At 34.6% G+C, this 25,797-nt stretch overlaps 1 protein-coding gene across 1 annotated transcript in view; it reads right to left on the minus strand.

The window, feature by feature from the left end:
* vwa8 (von Willebrand factor A domain containing 8) overlaps nucleotides 1-25,797 on the minus strand; it is a 246,717-nt gene that overhangs the window by 19,119 nt on the left and 201,801 nt on the right. The window contains 3 exon segments of the mRNA NM_001128338.1: nucleotides 296-454; nucleotides 3,003-3,128; nucleotides 17,548-17,656. Coding sequence (NP_001121810.1) covers nucleotides 296-454; nucleotides 3,003-3,128; nucleotides 17,548-17,656 — 394 coding nt within the window.

Raw genomic sequence — 25,797 nt, forward strand, 5'->3', positions numbered from 1 at the left:
AGGGCTTTTCTTTTTCTGGATTGCTTTTGAAAACTGTTGGTTGGGTTTAGAGAAGTGGGTGGGCAGGTCAGTCAGTGCTTTTGAAAACACTACTGGTTGGCTTTAGGGAAGGAAGAGGGTGAATCAGTCGATTGTTCAGTCAGTCAGTCAGTCGACAGCAGCCTCACGTGGATTACACAAGAACAGCAGGCGCGAATGGCACTCATGAGAGAAATTTGAAATTTAAAGTCTTAAAATGCTTCCTTCAAAGACAGTGGAGTAGATTTTGGAGCAACAGCTGATGACTGAAACTCACCTTAAACTTGTGCTCGTAGCTCTCAAGCGCCTCCATCACCATACACACAGCCTCCATGGAGCGTTCCAGACGGCCGTCCACTCCATTAAAACGGTACATGCTACCAGAGACGTCCGCTAGCACACGCAAACGCTTGGGCTTCTGCTGAGGAGACCCCAACTGCAGCCAAACCAGAAGAAAAAAACATCAGACTGATATTTAATGAGGAAAATCATTCAGTTACTGTGTGGTTCCTTTAATTTGCAGCGTTCAGTTTGACCAGAATCCTCTTCTGAGATGCTTTATGGTCAATGAGGTTTTAATGGATAATCCAGCAGCCACTAAATATATTCACGGGACCACAGTTAGAACTCAGCAGTTATTAGAATCAATTTAGAAAGATGTTAAATGTGGGATTAAGGGAAAACGATGATTATGTGATGATTTTGAAATGGCTGACATTCAGTGGAATATATGAAAGTAAAGTAAAACAGCTGGAGAAAGAATTTAGTTCACACAACGGAAACAACAGAAAATCTAATACGAATGCTACATTACACTTTGGCCAATGAATAAAAAATTACACACATTTACATCCATACATTCCGGTCGATTCTGTTACATTGGTTAAAAAAGAGATAAATAAATAAGCTCCAATAGATGTCACTTCCACTGTTGGGAGACATTGGAAGGTATTGTGGCACCTAATTTATTCTCATAGATATATGCACTAGATATCTTATAGGGACCCTGAGCATGCGTCAATAGCGCCGCCACATTGGTACAGTGCTCCCAGAACAAGTGTCATTCAACCGCACAAGTCAAGACAGTGTCATTACGTGAAGATGCGGGACTTTAGCGCTGTCTACAGGTGTAGTAACGAGCAAACAAAGAAAACAAAGCACAAAGGCAGAACATTTCATAGGTAAGATTAAGTTTTTTTGCGTTTTTGTATGTTCTGAACTTTTGTGCTAAACAGGTAACGTTATTGATGATAACAGTCACTTACTGCATTCACCATAAGGCAAAGCAGCTCCAACTCGCACTGAACACTCGGTTTATGCTAGTTTTGTTGAATAAAATTAGCAAACAATGCAAAAGAAATACAACAACGAGATGCTGCGGTGCCAGAAACTTGTATTATTGTCGGCTAGTGAACGAGTCATTCATAACTGAGATTCATTCAAAAACAAATCGCTCCCTCCGTCAGTATGAGAAGTGAAAGCAGGAGAGGAGGAGGTGTGTTTCAGGACACGAATTAGATCAGATTTAACAGGGAGGGTGGATAGTACATTTCTGTACACACAAACACAAGCACAAGCTTTTTGTCAGGAATGCCAGTGCGATCACTGATCCATCAATGTAGAAAAGTGATGTCAATTTATAATTTTCCTAATTAGAAAAAAAAATTACATACTAACATCCAGGAAAACCCCCGATCATAGTTATATGTGTATATGTGTATATCTCCATAGTCTCCGTATAGTCCTCCACTGTACCTTGGTCCCGCTATCATTTCAAAGATGTGCTACCCTGTTCCAACATGGCAGCTCTATTGACACATTCCTTCCAATAGACAACAACAGGGTAGGCAACATCTAATGTATATATCTATGATTTATTCTTCCCACATTCATTTGTACAACATTTTTAGTATGCAGATTAATTATCCATCACTTCTGATATTGGCATTATTCACTGAATTATTAATTTTTAAAACTTTAATGCTTAAAGCACTGTTTCCCAACCACATTCCTCGAGGACCACCAGCTCTGCATATTTTCCATGTCTCATTAACCAAACAAACCTGATTCAGATCATCAGCTCATTAGCAGAGACTGAAAGAGCTGTAATGGGTGTGACAGACATCCAAAACATGGTTATCCAAGAACATGGTTGAGAAACACTGGCTTAAACTATCTTATCTTTTCGTATGTATTGGTTACTGGCTTCTGTATATTACATGTTATTGATTATTACTGGCTAAAAATTAATTTTATATACAGATATAAACAAGGTCCACTGTGAATTTTTTTTAGTTAACATATTAGTTTTTACAAATTTAAGTGAATTGAGCATAAAACAATTAAGTTATCTCAAAAATAACCCAAGAATTGTGTTGTTTCAGCTTATTTTAAAGTAGTTTGAACAAACAACAAACGTCCTTTAAGTATAAGTTGTTCCAGTTATGATCTCTTCCAGAGGTATGTAGTTGAAAACACATTTGCATTAGATTACTTTGGACCAAAATAAATCTACAGTGTTTTTATACATTTGAGAAAGAACACCAAAACAAGATATTCATACTTCACTACATTGAACACAATGATTCTCATCAAAATTGGCTTCCACATCCCTGTTCTCCTCCTTGCTTGTGATTACAATTCTACTGCTAAATGACTGAACTTATGTTAGACTGATTAGTCTAGCTTAAGCTCAATCATTCAGCAGTAGAAATGAGTTTGAATGTAAATAAACAGCACCTGACACCATTTAACACAACTAAACTGCTTACTTTAAAGTAAACCTGTGCATACTTTTAAGAATAACTATTATCAGATGCTTTCTAAACTGCTGTCCTTTTAAAAGAATTTATTAGTTTGTTTTTGATAGGAAAGCAAGCAGTACGCATTTATGTATTCATCTAAACAGCACTTTTAATTTAAGCTCGTTTGAGCAGTTGAACTCAGTAAGAAAAAAAAGAGTGGGTCCAGTAATTATTTCTCACCTCTGGCTCCAGCTCTCCTCTGCGCTTATAAATGGATTTCTCTCCTGTCAGACCATCAATGATCTTAGCATCGTCCAGCTCACCCAGAGCCTGATTTCTCAGCCATTGACGCTCCTTCCCTTTAGCCTGAAACATAAACACCATTGACATATTTACTATTGCAAATATATATGAATAAATTATATAAACATGAATAAATCTAAATGTGGAAAAGTCTAAATCAATAGTTTTTCAAAAACCAAAAACTTATATGAAAAAAGTTTTGATTATTTTCAAAAATTCTATAAAATTATCTCTAAAAATAATGTTTGTATGTGTATTTAAGGACATTTTGTCTTATAATAATTTAAACTCCCGCTATACCTATTTTTGTCTTAGGGTGCTTTCACACCTGTAGATTGATTGTTTTGTTTCAAAATATGGATAAAAAATTGTTACATGTTGCTTTTTGCTGTTGGTGCAGTTCACTTTCACACACGGCAAAGTTTCTAAACAGACCAAAATTATTAAAGCAAGTCACATGCTAGTAAACTCCTTTCACAATGGTCAGAGTTTGGTTTATTTTTTGGGATTTCGGTCAGCTCTTATACGTTGTTAGTTTAATTTATGCCAATAAGAAAAAAAGACATCATAAGTGAAAAGCAGCGCTTTAATTTTGGGTTACACCCACAATAGTCACCAAATATAAATAAGAGATAAAACTTTCTCATGCATAGCCTCATTTCAATTATCAAGGATTGTAAAATATACACATCTATATCAAAAGTCGTGGGTATTAATTTTTAATAGTTCAGTTATTATTCAAAAAGGTAATGATTCGCACTCATCAAGTAATTGCTTCGTGCTGTTTTTTATTTTTTCTTCTTACATTCTTCTGGTGATTTAAAGACACAAACGTTTGAGCACAATGCCTTCCTCAGTGTATCTAATAGTTCAGTTAGCCTACTCATCCTACTTATCATTCTCTCTTCTGCCATATTGTTTTTATGCCTATTACTTAGCTATAATAATCTGTGATATACAGAAGTCTGGTTTGTTAGTGTACAGAGTTTGTTTAAACCGAACCGAGACTACCTCATTTAGGCGATCTCAGACTGATTTTGGCACAAATTCGAGTTGAATTGCTGGATTTACATATGCCAAATGAACTGAGCTAAGAAAGCAAACGCATCAGGTTCCGAAACAAAGGTCTAGTGTGAAAGCACACTTAGCCTCCGGAATCGCACATTTAACTTCAATTGTCATAAAAAATTAAGTCAAATTTAAATTTTTGTTTACTTCAAGCTAAACGTTGGCATAAAATATATATTTTCTGTATTATTTGTAATTTCATTAATTAAAAATGTGTTTTCTGCCTGTGACTTATACGGTGTAAAAAATGCTGGGTTCCACACAATCGATTTGTGTTGGCATAACATGAAGGAATTAAGTTAGCTCATTAAATATTACAAATTTAACTGGATAGAACATAAAACAATTCAGTTGTCCCAAAAAACTCAAGAATTGTGTTGTTTCATTTTAAACACTAGTGTTACACACTCTGTTACATTAGTTATAAAGTGATATCGCTTCCTCTTGTGGGAATCTCTGGTAGGCTTCGAGGCATGCCATTCATTCTTTTTCTATTAATTTGTCAAAAATGTTTCAGATACACTATTAGTAGATCAATTATCTGTCAACCCTGTTATTGTGATATTTTAAACAATAATATGATTAAAATGCATACAATTAGTCTAAAATGTCAACAGTGTTACTGTCAACTCTGTTATGGTTTAAAAGTTATGTTATTTTCCATTTTTTCACATTAATAATGGATTCAGTTTACTGTAAATTAGACATTTGTTGTATCATTCCATTTGACGAAAAATGAATGGAAAATGTTTAAAATGTACCCATAGTTCTGGAATTTAACACATCACCATTTTTCTCAGAAAGGTGCCCATGACTTAAAATATGCAAATAAAATAAATAAATAAATAAATAAATAAATAAATAAATAAATAAATAAATAAATAAATAAATGGATAAAAATCTTATTAGTTTACAAATTAAGTTATGTGTAATGAAATGAAATGACACAGGGAAAAAAATATTGAACATATGATGAAAGCAACCCTCTTCCCTTCCTCATTGTAAATCAATAATATCTACTTTATTCCATCATCTACTTTAGTAGGATGAATCCAAAAGAATTCAATAGAAAATACAAATTGAAGATCAGATTTGATAGACGAGACCCACAGAACCATCAAGATTTTTACACTGAAATCTGTGAAAAATTCACAATTGAGCAATGCATGTTCATTCTCTATCATAGAGGCACCTTTAAGCTGACATCACCAAAAAAGCCTTCTTTACAAAGTATAATTAAAAAAGATTCAATGGACATGGTGATACTCAAATATGAGCTATTATGCATTTCTCAGTGGCAGACCAGACTCTCGGCGGTGCCTTGACATCCTTGGCTTCAAACATTGATTCAAATATCAACAAACACCCATAGAAGCACTTCCACATGTGGCTCTGATTACATGAGCGTGCATGAAAACAATGATCCAACACGTCAGCGCTCATCACACACATACAAGAAACACACAAACAACAAAAGCACGAACAAAAACAGACATTCATGTACACACATGCCTACACCCCTCATTGTTAATCTCGTAATAATGAAAGCATCACATACACTCTTGCCAAAGTTCAAGACAGAAGTGTGAAGTCATAATATGAGGAAAGAGCGCAGGATGATGACACTCCAGGGATTTACTGAACACATGAGATCATCTGCTTTACTCTGTGTCAAATCTCTCAAGTCTGTGTGAAAAAGAGCTCTAATGCTCCATTTACAAATACTGACAGTACTTTTCCTTAAACCTTTTTCTCAGCCAAACCTTTTTGACCTAACATACAGTATTTACTTGAAGTAGATGTTAGCTATGGTTTAAAAATTTTACGACATATAGCCACAGGTAAATATATATATATATATATATATATATATATATATATATATATATATATATATATATATATATATATATATATATATATATATATATATATATATATATATATATATATATATATATATATGGATAAACGTGTGTGTGTATGTGTGTGTGTGTATGTTCGTATGTTCGCTCATTTCATAGGCAATGAAAAGGGTATTATCTAGTAAATAAAATAACTTTTTTCATAAATGTCACTATAGACAATTTTTTGGTTAACAAGGTACATTTTCTTTTGTGTCAAAATCAGCTAAATCCACTTCTGCTTTTTTTTTTTTTTTTTTTTGGTAAAAACCTCTAAATACACATTTTGGGACAAGACTTGTAATTAGTTGAACATCACTAAAGATGCAATTACAAATTATTTTACCAAACATAAAACACATGCACAAACCACCTAAAATTAAAAGTACATAAATTTGTCAAGTAAGTGGCGGTTCATTCCACTGTGGTAAACCAGGGAAAAAGCTGAAGGAAAATGAATGAATGAAATCTGTCAAGTAAGTGCATTAATTAATAACATTAAAACTGACATTAATTAAATCTTAACAATCTTTTGTCACTTCTGATATTTGGGATTTAGATTTAAAATGCAAACATTGCAGACTAAGCTTGTTAGATTCACATAATGTAGTGTAAATACATTGTGAATCATTAATATCTGTGCATTTGTCCATTAATATATGTATTATGAAGTAATAAAATTAATCTATAGTTTTATTCATTGTATTTATCTTTTTAAAAAATAACTTAAATTAGCAAATAAAACACAAGGTAGGCCTACTGTGCAAAAAGGGAGATGTTCTCCTAAAGTCCTCCAAAACCACCAGTGTATATCATGCTATATAAGAACCATTAATGGTAAATATTACAATTCTCTATTGCTTTGTATGATTGAATAAATGCATAGACAGTTTTCAACGCTAATATGAAGCGAATCTTTTTAAAAGTTTGCAAAAAAAATTATAAAAAAATTAGGTGCATTTCTATTGAGTTGATAAGAGATTGAACGGTAGTATTGGTATCCTGGTAGCCAACAATAAACAAGTCAAGCATAATGGAGACAGCTGACTGGTCACATGGGTATAATGTTCACTGTTTGGCAAATGTGTTTCCATCTCCCATTATTTTCGCACAAGTCTAAAAACTAAATTAAGTGTAAAACATTTAGCGAATTAACGTATTATTTGTAATTGATGGAATTGTTTCATCACTTGTTTCACATGCGATTCTTTAAACTGAGCATTAACATGGGGAGATGAAAACCCAGCTAGTGAAGGAAAGAACAGACAAATGTATAAATCAAAATCTTTCCATCTAAAATCTGTCACTTTTCTGATTAAAATGCATTCAGGTTTAACGTACAGCATTCAATATTCATTTTGAGCTTTGTTAAATATTACATGCACTGGTGTTTATACAATTTAGCTACAAAGTGTAGATTACCAAAGAACAATATAAACCTAACAATAGCAGAGTTTGTATGCTGCCAACATTTCTGTTTTAAAGTCATCTCAAAATGATTTGTGTCATAATATGAAAAACACTTTTATATTGGATATTACGTGCTTTAGCCTACAGTTTAGTGAAACTGCTTAAACTAAAACTGTTTAAACTGTTCCTTTGCACATTATTGACAGGGACTAGGGTCATTGGTTTACCACTCTTCACTGCTGCTCACCTATAGCGATTCAAAGCAACGTCAATCAGTGGATCCATCAACAGATCGCTCATATACTCATAGACAGATCAACTGATTGATGTGGTTTGAAATGTTCCAGTGGTAAACTGATGATTTTCACAGGCAATAACAGTCATATCTGTTGAGCATGTGAACACAATGGCCAAATCGGCAGTGATGCAATCAACAGCACTCAAATGTTGGCGGGAAATGGATGTTTTGAAAATTTGGTACCATAGTCATTACTTTTGAAAATGCTAACAGGGACATTATTATCAATGAATAAAGCAATATTTTCACTATTTTTTGCACAACACTAAATAAGTTCCACAAAACAACTTAACAGTGTCTATGGTTTGGAATTGAATAGGTTTGCCTCACCTAACTATCAATATATGCACATCTTTTCTGGCGTGGTCAGCTTGTTCTGATAAGGTGCTCAGAATGCTCGAGTTCAAGTCCGTTAAAAATGGTTTCACTGAGATAAAAGCAATGTAAATTCAAGATAAGTCTGTGGTTGCAGTTCACTTTTCTCTCAAGTTTGCTTTTTAAAACACTATTGGTTGGGTTTAGGGAAGTATTCAAATCAGTGGCTTGCTGGTTTACAGTAGATGATTCAAACAACAAACCCAGCTTATTGTGCAAGGGAACAAACTTGTATCTAAAACCTACAACAAAACTTGCCTTAAGTAACATATTTTAGATTTATAAAAATGTATACAGTGCCCTCTAATAGATTGGTCCGCTGAAATGTGAAACAAAACATACCCAAAGTGAGAGCAACGAAAGAAGAGATGCAACACAAGAAAGGCTCATCGAACATGTGGTTGGTGTATGAATGAGTGCATAAATTACAAACACTTCTCTGTCAGACAGGTGTGGGAATGTATATGTGTTCAACATGTTTGTGGAAAACTATACGCCATCATGAGCGCTGATTACAGAGTAAAGGCACGACTCCAAGTGTGCTGTTTTGCTCTCTTTTTACAACTCTCATATACAGTACATTCCTCTAAAGATGGAGGAGCTGTTTTTGTTTGTGTTTTTCAGGGTTTTGAACAATCATTAAAGCACAAAAAGTAAAAAAAAAAAAAAAAGTTTTGGAAAAAAGTTTTACCACATTTTTTTATGTTAAAGCCTTTTTCCAAAATGGATTCAATTAATTTATTTCTTTATAATTCTACACACAATACCCCATGATGACATTGTGAATAATGTGAACGCAATTTAAAAAAAAAAAAAAAAAAAAAAAAAAAAAAAGAAAAATCACATGTACATAAGTATTCACAGACTTTGCTCTGTACTTTGTTGATGCACCTTTGGCAGCAATTACATCCTCAAATATTTTTGAATATGATGCCACAAGCTTGGCACACCTGGGAATTTTGCCCATGTTTCTTTGCAGTACCTCTCAAGCTCTATCAGCATGGATGGAAAGTGATGGTGTACAGCCATTTTCAGATCTCTTCAGAGATGTTTAATAGGATTTAGGTCTGGGCTTTGGCTGGGCCACTCAAGGACATTCACTGAGCCACTTCATTGAAATTTTGGCAGTGTGCTTTGAGTCAATGTCCTGCTGGAAAATAACCCGTCACTCTAGTCTGAGGTCAAGAGCACTCTGAAGCAGGTTTTCATTCAGATTGTCTCTATACATTGCTGAATTCATCTTTCCCTCTATCCCAGGGCTATTCAATTGGCGGCCTGCAGGCCGAACCCGGCCCCAGAGGCAATTTATTCCGGCCCTCCAAACAGTGTGACCAAGACATCAAAAATAAATTTAGTTCAGTCGAAAAACGGCCGCTATGGTTATGAAGTGACGCGCGTCTGTTCAATACAGCACTGCTGTTGAAGGCTGCGCAGAGCGTGAGTCACCATAAGCGACTGGTGCAGGCAGCCGAAAACAAAGGGATGCAACGTTTAGCCGATTTCACTATTAATTGCGCTTTAATTCGTCACAGTTAAATAATCGTAAAGTCTTCTCTAAGCTGCATTTTTGTTGCAGGGACCAAAACAAAACTACTGTGATTAAACAAAGTTATCAAGAAGTTAACAAGTTGCCAACTGTGCGCTAGTTTAAAGTTCCAAGTACACCGAGGCTAATACACATGCACACTGGATTAACTATAGCAGCGGCCGTTTCCATATCACGTCTTGCACCGCTTGCAAGTTTTTTATTTCTAATGTAAGAATATATGACAATACGCGTGCACAAGTGGAGCAACGCGATTGCGTTTTTCCTGGTGCACGCAGTAGAAAACATCTCACAGTGAGAGTTGTGCGTGCCTTTCAGTGCAATGTAAACAAAAAATATGTTAGAAGAGTTATTATTAAAATGATATGCATGAATGCAGATGGCAACAACAGAATAAATAAATGAATTTCTTTGTGACATATTTTATTTCTGTTTTAAAATGTGGAGGTACTGTTTGCTTAAGGCATCCTCTCTATTTTGAAGCCATACAGTACATTGTTTTATTTAACAGTGAGGACCGCAATGGAAACAAGCCCAAGGCTTTATTGTGTTTTTATCCCCAACAGTTTTTATTTCAAAATGTATGGGATACTTATATTTTTGTACAGCTTTTCTAAAATCTGTCATATAAAATTAAATTAAATTCAATTACTTTTTTAGGCTCCATATTTTGCATGCATTCTTTATTTATTTGTTTTTAAAATTAGAAAAGCTGTCATTAAGTGCATCATACAGTACATGCATTCCAAAATGCACCTCTCAAAGTGTTTAGAGCTTTTGCATTACTGTCATTTTAAGAAAATAATAATAATAAAGAATAAGTAGATGTTTCCAAGCGTCTGACTGTCAGTGTATGTGTCTTTACAGGAGCAAATGAATAGGTAGTGGTCAAAGGACGATCTGAGAAGCTCAGGGTGAGGTGAAGGTGAACTTCCTCTCAGGACAGGACGATGCCAGTGCTCATCTGGACCACACACACATACATGCCTACTGCGTCTGCCAGCAATATTGTAAGTGAAAGGAGAGCACAGTGATTTAGAGGAACGGACTGTGAAAGACAGACCGAGATAATCCTTGTCACCATGTTTTCACATAAACAAATCTGTCTTTGAGCAGAGCTGCCAAAGAGGAACCTGATCCTCTCTGCGGCCGCAGCTGATCCTCAGTTCACACAACACAGAGAAAAGCCCATGAGCAGATGCAGATCTCAGGTCTGATCTTCACATTTATTATTTTACTATCAAGATGGAATTCAATTTAACTTAACTGCTTTTTCAGACTATGTATTAAAAATGAGCTGAAAACACATTTCTTGCGAAGTTAAATCCACTTAAATATGTTACCTTCATCGATTTTTGTTGGGACAAAACAAATCAATTAAGTGGAAACTTTTTTTACCATGTAGAGAAATATAAAAAATAATCTTTTAGACATTTAAAGGTAAATAAACATTTTTTTAGACGTTAGTATCAGTGTTATTCGTTTTTAGGGTATTTATAAGCTAGTGTGCCCCCAAACAGTGACAAAATTCACATTTATAAGATATATAAGCTAGATTTATAAAGCTTACTCAAAAAATTACTTTAGCTGTTTGTTCAAACTATGTACCAACAACATAATTCTTACGTTTTTTTATGGGCGGTGGGTGAATTTTTTCATGTTCAATCCACTTCAATTTGATAAAACTATTAAGTTTAAGTTTATCAATTTGTCTCAGAAACAGATAAAGGAATTGGATCGAACACAGCATTTATTACAGTGCTTGTAGTTTGTCACTTCAGGCCAAATGGATAAACGGTTTTATTCACTTCACCTCACACGTCACAAACTTTTGTGCTAACATATTGAAATTGACAATGCTCGTGAGGTCACTTATCCAAAAAAAACAAACAAAAAAAAAAAACGGAAAAACTGTGTATATATCTCTGGCTCTGAATGGCCAGTCCTCCACTACACCTTGGTCCCACATTCATTTCGTTTCATTCATTCATCAGCGCTACCCTGTACTAAAATGGGGCTGTATTGAGGCATTTCTTTCAATAGACAACAACAGTGTAGGCGACATCAAATGTAAAAAATTCTCAACTGTCTCATTTGATACAGTTGAGCTCAACCACTCTTACTGCTGTGGAAAAAAAAAACACAATTGGTTGTTTTTTAAAGGGGAGGAGCTAATCTATGTCCCACCCTCTCACCGTGTTTTGGTTGAGATTACGGCAAACATTGAATAAAAATGCATCTATCAAAGCACCTTCAAAAATGAATTAAAAATACAAATTGCAGTTTATTTTATTCCATATTATTTGAGTGCGTGTGATGAACAACCATAAAGTAAAAAAAAAAAGAAAATGAGATAACCATGCGACAGTAATTGTATGTGTGAACTTTGTATACAGAAACAGTTTGGATATTTCGCATGACCAAGAGCGTTTTAAACATTAAAATATCGTCATGCGGTTTATGTCCACTAAGAATAATGAAGATGCCGCGTGCTGCCATGCCATTAAAAAGCAAATCCTCAGCAAAAAAAGGAGAGGCGACATTAACAAATGGAAGGACAGATTAATCAAGGCTTTGAGGTAAACCATGTTCAAATCAAAGAGTAGAACAAAAACCAGGGAAAAATCTACTGAATAAGGTGAGTGGAAGAACCGTATATGTCATATAAGAAGTTTTTGAGTCAATGAAAACCCCAACACAACCAAACATTTCTAATCCAAATGTTGATTTTCAGTTTTAAGGGAAAATGAAATCCCCAAACAAAGATTTCAGATCAGATCAAGCTATCGTAGTTCTTTTTCTTCAACTATAGACAGTGAAAGTAGCTGGTCTTCAGTCATTGTTCTCTAAGAAACTCCACCCATGTTCCAGCGCTCTGTTCATCCACACCCAAACACAAATGAGACGCGCTGCAGGACATCCTTCCATACAGACAGACGACGGCCTGCGTTCATATTCCCAGACCAATCAGAGGACAGGACGTCTAATAATAATAATAATAATAACAGTACAAGTTCTTTTGGAGTCACAGGATGGTCCTCTGACTGAAAAAGGTGTGTGTGTGTGTTTTGTGACATATCAGGACACAAATCTGTATAGTGAGATGGGTACGACACAGTTACTACAAAAATGAGGTGAACTATGAGGACATTGGCGATGTCCTCATTTCTCAAAAAGCTTATAAATCACACAGGATGAGTTTAATCAGAGAGTAATGCTGTACACAGTCTCCTGTGATGGTCGGATTTAGGGGTAGGGTGGGGTAAGGGCGATACAATATATGGTACATATGGAAACCTATGTAATGTACCCACTTTTCACAAAAACAAACGTGTGTGTGTGTGTGTCTATGAGCGCACATGCACAAAATCTCACAGACTAAGTGGCTCGTCATCCAGAAAAGAAACTAGTGAGCAGGCCAGCTTTTATGCAATGCCCTGTTTAAACCTGTTATTAAAGGAACAGCACACCATACAATTCCATTTTAATCCCATTAAAGTTGTTCCAAATTGGCAGAAATTTCCTTCTTCTGTTTAACATAAGAGAAGATATTATGACAAAATGTTGGTAAGCTGACAGCAGACAGCGGCTTTCATTGCAGGGAAAAAATACTATGAAAGTCAATGGCTACTGTAAACTGTTTGGTTTCTAACACTTTTTGTTTGTGTTAAACAGAAGAAAGAAACTGAACTCAATTTGAAAACACTTGAGGGTAAGTAAACTTGCTCTTGCTACTTGTTTATATGCTGAACCGCAAATACTACATACTCACCGGCCACTTTATTAGGCACACCTTATTAGTACAGGGTTTGACCCTCTTTTGCCTTCAGAACTGCCTTAATCCTTCATGGCATTGATTTAACGAGATACTGGAAACATTCCTCAGACATTTTGGTCCATATTGACATGATAGTTTCACGCAGTTGCTGCAGATTTGTCGGCTGCAAATCCATGATGTGAATCTCCTGTTCCACCACATCCCAAAGGTGCTCTATAGGATTGAGTTCTGGTAACTGTAGAGGCCATTTGAGTGCAGTGAACTCATTGTCATGTTCAAGAAACCAGTCTGAGATGACTCGTGCATGACATGGCATGTTATTCGGCAGGAAGTAGCCATCAGAAGATGGGTACACTGTGGTCATAAAGGGATGGACATGGTCAACAACAATATTCAGGCAGGCTGTGGCGTTGACACAATGCTCAATTGATACTAATCAATAGGCCTAAAGTGTACCAAGAAAATATGTTTTACCGGCCATGTATCAGCCTGAACCGGTAATACAAGGCAAGATGGATCCATGCTTTTATGTTATTGACATATCTGACCCTTCCATTCGAATGTCACAGCAGAAATTGAGACCCATCAGACCAGGCAACATTTTTCCAATCTTCTATAGTCCAATTACAGTGAGCCTGTGTGAATTGTAGCCTCAGTTTCCTGTTCTTAGCTGACAGGAGTGGCACCATCCGTACGGAGGTTGGATGTGTTGGACGATGCTCTTCTGCATACCTTGGCTGTAACGAGTGGTTATTTGAGTTACTGTTGCCTTTCTATTAGCTCGAACCAGTCTGGCCATTCTCCTCTGACATCAACAAGGCGTTTGCGTCCACAGAACTGCCGTTCACAGAATATTTTCTCATTTTCGGACCATTCTCTGTAAACCCTAGAAATGGTTGTGCGTGAGAATCCCAGTAGATCAGCAGTTTCTAAAAATACTCAGACCAGCCCGCCGGGCACCAACAACCATGGCAAAGTTAAAGTTCCTTAAATCACCTCTCTTGGCCATTCTGATGCTTGATTTGAACTGCAGCAGATCGTCTTGACCATGTCTACATGCCTAAATGCACTGAGTTGTTGCCATGTGATTGACTGATTAGAAATTTGCTTAACGAGCAGTTGGACAGGTATACCTAATAAAGTGGCCAGTGAGTACATCTGATTCATTCCAGAATTGCAGGTACATTTTAATGCATAAAATGTATCCTAGGGGTCTTAATCTGGCCATTTTTTTATATTCAAGGGTCATTTGATTATTATTGATTTTATACTGCTTGTATTTTGTTGTACAAACACTCTATGCTGGTGGTGTAACAATATGATAATTTTGCTAATATTTTATAAAAACTGACTCATTTAATAGATTTTCCTCATGTGTATTAAAATGTGCATAAAAACTATGTATATTAGTAAGTGGTAATGTCAAACTGGGTGAATTGAACATGATATAATAGATGTGAATTTACACATTTTATTTATTTTTCCCTCTTTGTTGTAGTTTTACAAAAAAAAAAGAAGAGCAATTACGAGTAAAGTCACTAAAGTTACCCAAACTGCTTTCTGATGTTCTTCTCTAGAGTATGCTGTATCTGTTAAACTTTGTTACAAAACAATTGGTTAGGACCAAAATAATAATAATTATTATGCCTAATATTGTCTAATATTTGAAGTACTTTAATTTAATTTAATTTAAACTACCCCTTTGATATGTACAACTAGAAACAAAAAGCTAAAAATAAAAGAGTTTTATACACTTGTGGAAGAATGACTGAGTTTGTGTCTATTGCTCTTCCATACACACAACAGCCAAAGAAATATATTTCAGCAGCTATGAACGTGCTGATTTGCATTACCACTGGTGACAGATAATGCTTGAAATACAAATGTCAAATTTATCCACTATGATTGAATTAATTATGTAAAATAATGCAAAATTCTTATATATGATAAGGAACATTTGATTGTTACTAATCATTGTTTAACTTACTGTTTACTTTTATACTGTTTATACTTTTTAAACTACTAACAGAGTTGACATTTTCCACTATTTTGCGCTTTAGGACAATTTTAGCAAACCTAACCTAAGATGTGATCCTCAAATACCAGATATCATATGTCAGGTCTAAAACAGAATTGAATGCGTTTTCATCATGTTATTGTTTTATAATGTAAATGAAAAATTCACTGAAATATCACAATAACAGTTGACATGTAATTATTGGTGTATTCTAAACATTTTGTTCAAACTAATGAGAAAAGAAGTTTCCCCCACAGAGGAAGCAAGTCTAAAATGTTGTTTCTATCAGATTTTCATGCTGTTTTATAATCAGATGGACAAAATGTAATTTTTAATAACTGAAATCACAAATATCTGAGAAAATAGATGTTTTATGCAAATGTTTTTTTTTACTTGGTAAACACAAAAAAGGAAAAAAAAATAGACTAAACAATATTTTATGATAAATTGAAGCTGATTGTATAATTTAAGAAACAATAAAAAATGCCTTCAGTGCGAGTCTTGAGGTTATGTTTGGAGAGAAGTGGATTTAATGTGTGTCATTTAAATCTGTTTCATTAAAGTTTTTGGGTCACACTTTACAATAAGGTTCATTAGTTAATGTTAATTAATGCATTAACTAACATGGGCAAACTACTGAATTTGTTCATGTTAGTTAACGAAAACACAGCAGTTCATTGTAAGTTTATGTTTACTCATGGTGCATTAACTAATGTTAACAAGCATGGACTTGGAGGTTAATAATGCATTAGTAAATGTTCAATTATAATTAATAAATGCAGTACGTGTGTTGTTCATGATTAGTTCATGTTAGTAAATGCATTAACTAATGAACCTTATTGTAAAGTGTTACCAGTTTTTGTTTTTGAAAAATAAGTGGTGTGTCAAAAGAACTTTGATAAGAAACTAGTCAAAAAAACAAAAATTTTACCACACCCAAAATAAACAGTAGTTTAAAGGTTCATGAAACCCTCGAGTACTTTTTTTGAGATTTTAACCGATTTGTGTGCGTTGAGCATCAGTAAAGAGAATGTTAGCACCTGTCAGCTTTAATTATGGGGAAAACTGGATAATTTTGAGCTTTTGTCAGCTAATTTCAGCTTCTGGGTTTAGAATATTTTTGGCACGTGATCAAAATCACGTGATCAAAAAGTGCAAAGATGACGCGTCAGTTTCTCATTCTTATACATAGCGGAGTTTTCTTATCCTATGAGTAGAGCCTGCTTCTTAACTATTCATGACTGTGCGTGCTTTACGAAGGTAAGGCAGACCTGCCAGTGCCAAGCTTAGCTGTGAGATCCTACCTTGATGAGTGGGTGAAACCGCGTCCACGGACCCACGGCACTCAGTATTTAGCTGTTAATGAAGGGTTGTATGTGTTTGTTTTCCTGATCCACAGGGTTTGTTGCCAGTTTTTCCCTACGATGCTGTCAGGGCCGATACAGCAAAGTTGTGTGTGTGCTGCAAGCATTTTTGTCGGGAGAGCAGTACGAGAATTGAAGAATGGCGAATGTTGTCTTTTATCAGGAGTTCGTTCACATTTAGACACATCGCCATGCTGCTGTGTTTGCCTAAATCCTCCAGATTACCGGCAGGGCTAATGGTTAAAATAGACAGGGCAGAGACTTGCTGCACTAAGTCTGCATTCAGACCCGGGGATTGAGGAAAAGTCTTCATTTAGTGTTTATATAAACATGACTATCTTTACAACTGTATAAATTGTGTTTGTGTGTATGAAATTGCGAAAAACAAATGTAGCAGGGCATTAAATTACTGTTTATTTCTTTGCATTTTAACTTTTTAAACTATAAAATCATGGGTCTCCTAACGGTTTGTGTAACTGACAACAGTTGTTTGCTCCCTCCTTCTCCCCTGCTCTGCTGCCCATGCCCACTCCTGCCCTTTGCTCGCGGAGCTCCACGCCCATTATTATGCATCTTTTGGAAAAATTCTGAGGTAGATCTGAACCGAAAGTGGGGGGTGTCATGACCCTTTAAGCAACCTCCACTGCACAGGGCAGAAAGCAAATGACTACAGATCACCCAGTACTGCAAACACACTAGAGTAGTACCAGAGTTGTTTTTACCTGCAGACTGTCCAGAATAATGCGTAGCGACTGAACCTGACGTCTCACTGCCCCTGAGAAACGATCGTATGTGGAGGCATCATATTCACTCATCTCGATTTCCTTCAGCCTGAAACATAAATGCAATATTTTTAACATTATGAAACTTTGTAAAATTGTACATTGTTAATATAACAAGCTTTTAAATCAACACAATTCTCTGCTAAGTAGATACAATAGCTTTAACACTTGACAGCTATACCTATTTGAGTCTAAGAAAACAGTGATTTAAATAGATGAATGATGTTTCACAAAAAACAGATTAGACAGTATGAGAAATAATATAAACAATAAATGAACTGCTTTTTACTAAAGATATGGTCACATATGGGTGATTTCTTTCAGACTGAGACAGGGTCTCACTGAGAATATGTTGTATGAATAACATCACAAGCTCAATCTTGAATGGAGGAATAAGGCTTGTTGCAACTGCCCAATTTTGCAGCCGTCACACTAACTACAGTGTCAGTATTACTGCTCATGTGAGATTTGAACAGAACTCTATTAATATGTAGTAAACTAATGAGTGTAACTTGAACTGTCTGATGCAGTGGTGTGATTATAAATGATAAAAACTCAAAAATTGAGTAGTTTTTCTTAGGAATTGTATTTTACGAAGGAGTTTTTAAATGTGTACTTTTACTTGAGTACATTTTTAGTGCTGCATCTTTACTTTTACTGCACTACTTTTCTTTAACCTACAGGTACTATTTTATTTTTATTTTTATTACTTGTCTACAGTGACTGGCTAAGTGGAATAATCAGTCTTTTAATTAATGTTTGATGAAATCGAGCATGATAGTACCATAGTTTTTAATATTATTTGTATTATGCAGCACATTAGTCAACCCTTGTTTAAGTTTAAATGAAACTGACCAACCTCAAGACACAGAAGCTTTATAAATGCAACAATTTACAATGTGGATGCATTAAAAATGTCTAAAACGATGCAAAGCTGTTACATGTAACGACCAAGAGACTGTTTAGATCAGTGGTTCCCAACCTTTTTCTTTGGCCCCCCCCCCATGAACATATACAAACATTGGAGCCCCCCCACCATATAAATACATACGCACGCACACACATATGTACTGTATATATATATATATATATATATATATATATATATATATATATATATATATATATATATATATATATATATATATATATATATGTGTGTGTGTGTGTGTGTGTGTGTGTGTGTGTGTGTGTGTGTGTGTTTGTGTAATATTAATATATAGTAATATGTATAGAAAATATAAAATAATCAGTTTTAACTTGTCTTGGCCTTCAATAAAACCAAAATTTAGGTAGGCTTTGTCATACTGTCTAATCTTTTTCTTCGCCTCTGAAGAATCACTGCATTTACGTTTGTCTGCCATTTTTGTTTTGATTTTGCCTTTACGACACGTTGACAAGCAGATTGCGCGAGTGAGCAAAATTTAAATAATTATTTAAAGTTATTTATTTTAATTATTTTCACTATTATGTTGGAGTTTTAAGCATGTGTTTAGATTATTTTTTATTTTTTGGTACTTAAAAATACATTTATAATAGTAGGGCTGCTCGATTTTGGGAAAAATCATAATCACGATTATTTTGGTCATAATCACGATTATTCAAAACCATTGCCAGTTAAAGTCAAAATTATTAGCGCTCCTGAGATTTTTTTTTTTTATAAATATTTCCCAAATTATGTTTAACAGAGCAAGGAATTTTAACAGTATTTCCTATAATATTTTTTCTTCTATTTGTTTTATTTTAGCTAGAATAAAGACAGGTTTAAATATTTTGAAACCAATTTAAGGTCAATATTATTAGCCCCCTTAAGCAATATATATTTTTGATTGTCTGCAGAATAAACTACCGTTATAATGACTTGCCTTATTACTCTAATTAAGCCTTTGAACTGCACTTTAATCTGAATGCTTGTATTTTGAAAAATATCTAGTAAAATATTATGTGCTGTCATTATAGCAAAGACAAAAAGAAATCAGTAATTAGAAATGAGATATCAAAACTATTATGTTCAGAAATAAGTTAATAAAATATTCTTTCCATGAAACAGAAATTGGGCAGGAAAAGGTTTGCTTATATTCAAGAGGGCTAATAATTCTGACTTCAACTGTATACATACAGTTATTTTCCACCCTGCAAAGGAAAGAGAAATAAATACAATAGAATAAAAAATGAAACAAACTGTGCTTTAAGCATCTTCACTGTAAGAAAAACACTTTAGCTACAGCAGTCCTTCAGTCAAGAGCAGCGAGGGTTTTCTCGTTATGTTTGTTTAATAATGATAAAAACAGGCGGTAGCAGGAATATTTCTCGCTGTCTCTTTAATGGTTTCTCTTTCACGTCTTTTGATCCTCAACTCGTTTGTTTATTACACAAATGAGGGTTAATGTAAATAATCACTAAACACCGCGTTTTGACACCTATTTGACCATTAAAGCGCTCACGTTAAGATGACTTTAGATGTCTGCGCTCCTCTGCTCGTCTCAGTGTGCGAATGAGAGTGAATGCTGACCGGCCGCATGCTTCTGACTGCGTGATCGTGCTGCACACACACATAAGCTCTTTCGCGCTTTTAAGAGCAACACGTGTACAACTGTGGCGAAATATGATGCAATAATCATTTATCTCGATTAATGCTTTTTTTATAATCGTTTGAAACCGAAATCTAAATCGGATTTTCGATTAATTGCAAAGCCCTTTATAATAGTGGAGCATTTTTATGCCTTTTTCTACCTCAATACTTATCCGCACCCCCCCTGTGAACTCTGGCGCCCCCCTTAGGGGGGCGCGGACCCCAGGTTGGGAACCACTGGTTTAGATTGATTAGATAAAGTTTAGACTGTTTAGATAAAGGAAGTATGATGACTGAAATTACCAAAATGGCCTTATATAATAACTAAATGCACTACAGATTGTTACGTTTTCAAACACAAATCCCCTTAGGTTACACAGATTTAACTTTTTTTAGCTTATTAAATGTGCATATATTGATGTAATGTGTTCTCGCATTATAATATTCTTAGATTTTAAATTTATACTCCATAAACAGAAAGTAAATCATCTTACACTTTGAAGCACCTTTAAAAGAAAATGTCGCAGAGGTAAGGTTCAATTTTAATTGTAATGTAAATGTTAGGTAGACTAATTTTTATTGTGAGACTGACTTACTTGTACTCACACTGTGTTTTAGTATTTACAACAGATACTTTTTACTTGCACTAAAAGTTTTGGCAAGTACTATTTCCACCACTGAGCTTCACACATGAATATTTCAAATGCTTAAGTAAGGCAACCATTTGTCAACAACCCAGTCAAACATCGAAAACACTAACATCTCTCGAGTGATACAGGTAAGAACTACGACCAGAAACTAAAGAAAAGGTCAAAAATCTGTCATCATTTACATTCTTAAGTCTATACTTGTAAACAATGTCTTTAAAGTCAGTGTTCTGGGGAAGAGAGATTTCAGAGGACATTGATCTGTTTATTCACACAATAAGTACAGCTGTCAAGATAGACAATAGTAGACACTTGTGAATAGGAGGTGTAGGATAAACATTGCTCTTGGGGCAAGTCTGTACAGCTACATAAGCGAGAGCCACACACACACACACACACAACACCCAGGTGCTCAAAACCCAGTCAGTGTGAGTGTAGGAGGGATGAAGGATGGAGATCTGCCAGGTCAATATTCACCCACTGTGATCTCAGCCAGAATGTCAATGACAACATGTGCAGCTCCCATTACTCGAAGAAGAAGAAAAAAAGCCTATATAGGGGTTCTAAAATATATATTTTTTTACTCAACACCCCTTGTTTGTCCAATATTTTAAGGATTACCTGTATATAGCTGCTGTAATTATGACAAATCTGCTCACTACAAGATATCAATTATTTAATTTCCCTTATGTATTTCAAATCTGAGTTGGATTATCTTAAATTGTTAACAATGGACTATTGATTTAACCACTTAAATCATTGGAATTTCTCTGAGGTCATTTACTGGGCCCTGTGTCTGCCTGCTTGATGACCTCTGTCTTAAATTGAGAACCAGTAAGATGTTTGGCATTCTGGCATTTTAATGACAACTAAGCATGTCCCCTATTGTTAATTTAGAGACTAATATATATATATATATATATATATATATATATATATATATATATATATATATATATATATATATATATATATATATATATATATATATATAGCTGAAGAAACATGAAACAACAAGTAAAGTTTAACGAATGAATGTAATTTTCCACAATATTTCGAGTTCTATTTCTTCTTCTGGAGAAAGTCCTATTCTTTTTAGTACTGTATTGAAAGCCTTCTTAAGAAATTTTTAAACATACTTTTTAATTAGCTACAGAACAACAAACTGTAATTAACCTAACTTGCCAAGTTCAGCCTATGAATTGCACTGTAAGAATAACAATATTATCTTGCAAAATAACTAGTAAAATGTTATGTACTGCCATCATTGCAATGACTAAATATGACAAAATGTTATTAGAAATTAGTTATTAAAACTAGTGTGTTAAAAAAAATGTGTTTAAAAATCCAGAACAACACTTGGGAAATATTTGAAAAATAATTAAATATTCACAGGGGGGCAAATCATTTTGCCTTCTACTGGGTAATAATGGATGGATGGATGAATGGCTGGATGGACACTGATTAGGAAGAGTTTCGCCAAACTAAAAATAAAATAATCATAAAAACATCATGAAATACAATAATCATAAATTATAAATTTTTATTATGCTTTGTCTTTGGACGAAATGTGTTAATAGAACAAATGGAGCTGTATTTAATAGGTTTCCTAAAGAATCCACCACTAGCTATTGACCTATCAAACCCATAACACTGACACTGTATGTGTAAACTTTACTGTGTAAGACCTTACTATATTTATAGCCAGGGCTTGACATTCAGTTTATTGATCCCCAGCCACAGCGGCTAGTAGTTTTCCAACATTATTAGCCATTCGTCATTTTCATTAGCCACAATTTTGTTGTTGCTAAAATTTCTTGATTTAAATCTTGTGTTATATTCATATAACTTGAATTTGAGTGCTGTGTATGACTTTGCTCAATGAGCATAAGCAAATGGGTTGTGGTTTCACAGTTTTGCATTGCAATTCATTTTATTTCAAAAGTCTTTTCAGGGCTCAACACTAAGGATTTACCATTTTTTTTCATTGAAAAGCGCTAAATTAATTAATTTATTTAAAATTTTAAATTAATTAATTGCCTCGAAGTTAAATATACACATAAAATGATAATGCAGTGTGACTTTTAATGTTTTATAATCAACTTATTACAGTAAAAACATAAACAATCCCATTTATTACACATTGGAGCTCCTTAATACTGAATACACTAGTCAAGCTTCTCCTGCTTTTGCCTTGATTTGCTCACTGATGTCTGAATTGTTCTCTATCTGTCAAGTGACAGTTTAAACATTTTAGAAGTCTGATTCATAGTCTGATTTAGTTGGCTTTTTTTTGTAGCTCCTCAATTAAACAAAGAAACAAAAGGTTATACATTCAATTCGAAATGACAATCTCTGTGAAGGGCACTCACCCCAACCAACTCCCCATCATTTTCCTTCTATTTTCAGATGGGATGGTAGGCCAAACCAAAGGTTACCATGGGCGTACAATTTTTTTTTTACATTTTTTGGGTGGTGAAATATGACCATGATCTGATGCACCGCTCTCAGCAGGAGTGGTTTGGGTTTTTGGTCCAGGTGGGGTAAAGCCAATAATCCTTAATCTGATTCTATAGTTAATCCTACTCTTCTTCTCAGGTTTTTCATTAATGTGGGTGTGTGTGAGCGGTTTGATGTTATAAGGAGGAAATAGAGTGTGAAGTGTGTCTAGACCATTGCGGCCCTCAGGTGCGCTTTAACCAACATTATCAGCCGTGAAATCAGACCAGACAGTGATTTCAAAATACTGTCACACTGCGTTTCTTTACAAAAGAAATGATCCGTCAGCGCTCCATCGGCACCTGGACCGAAAACATCTGGAAAAGCCACAAAAGTGCTGCACGATTGTTTCTGTGCAACAAAAGCTAATGTAACATGTAAGGAGTGCGCTCGTCTTGATGGTGGTTTTATCGCTCTCCGTCTTCCTGCTTCGCTTCACTCTCACACACATACACACACGCAAGCTGTGGGTTTCCTGTCTGGCCTCTGAGGCTCACATTCTTTGTGCTGTGTTATTGGAGGACAGGCTGCTGCTATTTTCTTCTGAATTCCAAACCAGTGCACAGAAAGAGAGAGGGAGAAGTGGCCAGCGTGGCCATGTAGCATATGAGACCGAAAAGTGGGAATATAGAGTAAAGTGCTCTGCTTCTATTGATCAACACATTTCTATGATAACATGCAGAATAAAAGCCTTATTATGAGATAAAAAGATCTTTACACAATTTCAAAACAAGATTTAATTGTGAAGCAAACTATAAAATAAAATATATTTATATTTATTTGTATTTTTATATTAATATATTAAATTAATAAAATTTTCATGCCATAAGAATTGAAGAATGGCAAAGCTTATTACAAAAAAATTACTTTTTCTTATCCTTGAGTACATTTTTAGTGCAGTATTGGTAATATTACTCCACTACTTTTCTTCAACTTGCAGTCAGTAATATTTTTTTCTGTCTATGGAGATTTAAAAAAAATTGTCCTGTGATTTCTGTCTAATCAAATCACACATAGAAGGTAAATCACATCATAATAAACTACCTCAAGACATGGCCAATTTATTGCAGCAAACTGTTTGGAAGCATTTAAAGTGTCCAAGAAGATGTCCAAAATCAACACATTGACCCAGAGACTGTTTAGATGCATGTCACTGATGAGAAGATGACGGATGTTTACTGTATGATGGCAGAAATGGCTTTAAACATGAAGTCAAATTGATGTTGTACCCAAACCTCATGGAGACATTGCATTTTGTTTGGAAATAAAAAAAATTAAGTTGACATCAGAACCCAACACCAGGCTGACGTCAATGTCCAACCTAATATCGAACCAAATATCAACATCTAATGATGTTACAGCTTGACGTTATGTGGACGTTACCGCTATGACGTCTATCAGACAGTGGATTTTGGTTGCAATACCTGACAAATAAATGTCAGTATTATAAACGTCCTTAGAAGCTGGCTAGACACTGAATTTTGGTCATCACAACCTAAATCGAACTTAATATTAGCGTCTTATGATGTTGTGTGCCTGCTTGGCAATGACTAAATGCACTACAGAATGTTACGTTTACACACATTCTCAAGTTACATGTAAATGCATCAGCTTTTTACAGCATAATACTCATTACTCTTGAGTACTTTTGAAAGGTCTACTTTTTTTCTCAGACTTTGAGTAATGTTTACAACAGTTACTCTACTTGCTCTACATTTTTAGACAAGTAATTGTACTTTTACTCAAGTATGATTTTTCAGAACTTTATCCACCTCTGGTTGCTTCACATATGATAGCAAGTCAAAAATAAAGCAATAGTCTTGGGACCAAGATTAGGAATGTTCAAAAAATTAATTAAAAAAAAATTACAAGTCTGAAATAAATGTAGTTTTTTTTATATTCTACTTAATATTAATATTATTGTTGTTGTTTTTTTGTTTGTCACAAAAAGAAACATGTATCAGCACAATCATTTTAAAAATATTGATAATATAAAAAATGTTTGGAATAAGTTAATTGAAATTGTAATATTTCACAGGTTTTCAGTTGTTTCTTAGTTTGTTTTTGGAAAAAAAATACTGCATGGGCTATTTTTTATTTACCAAAGAATGGTATGTGGCTGTTGACTGAGTTATCACTCCAAACACACAGAATAGGGTACATAGTCACTTCCTGTGAAACCCCTGACAGAAGCTATATCTCAACTGAGATTGAAATATTGTGAACGTGACAGACAGCATGCAAACACACAATAAGCAAATAGGAAAACACCACCTGAGACTACAAGAATTCACAAGAGCAGCAGATTCAGCATTACCGAGAAATCCACCCATCCTGCTATGCAGTTCATTTTCATGACATTGTCATAATATAATAGACAGAAAAGTAATTTTACCATTTTAATGATAGTTTTAATAAATAAAAAAGTTCATTGCTAGTAAATATCAGTGTCGAGTTACATATAAATGTAAC

Source organism: Danio rerio, chromosome 9 (genome assembly GCF_049306965.1).
Source record: "Danio rerio strain Tuebingen ecotype United States chromosome 9, GRCz12tu, whole genome shotgun sequence".
NCBI lineage: Eukaryota > Metazoa > Chordata > Actinopteri > Cypriniformes > Danionidae > Danio > Danio rerio.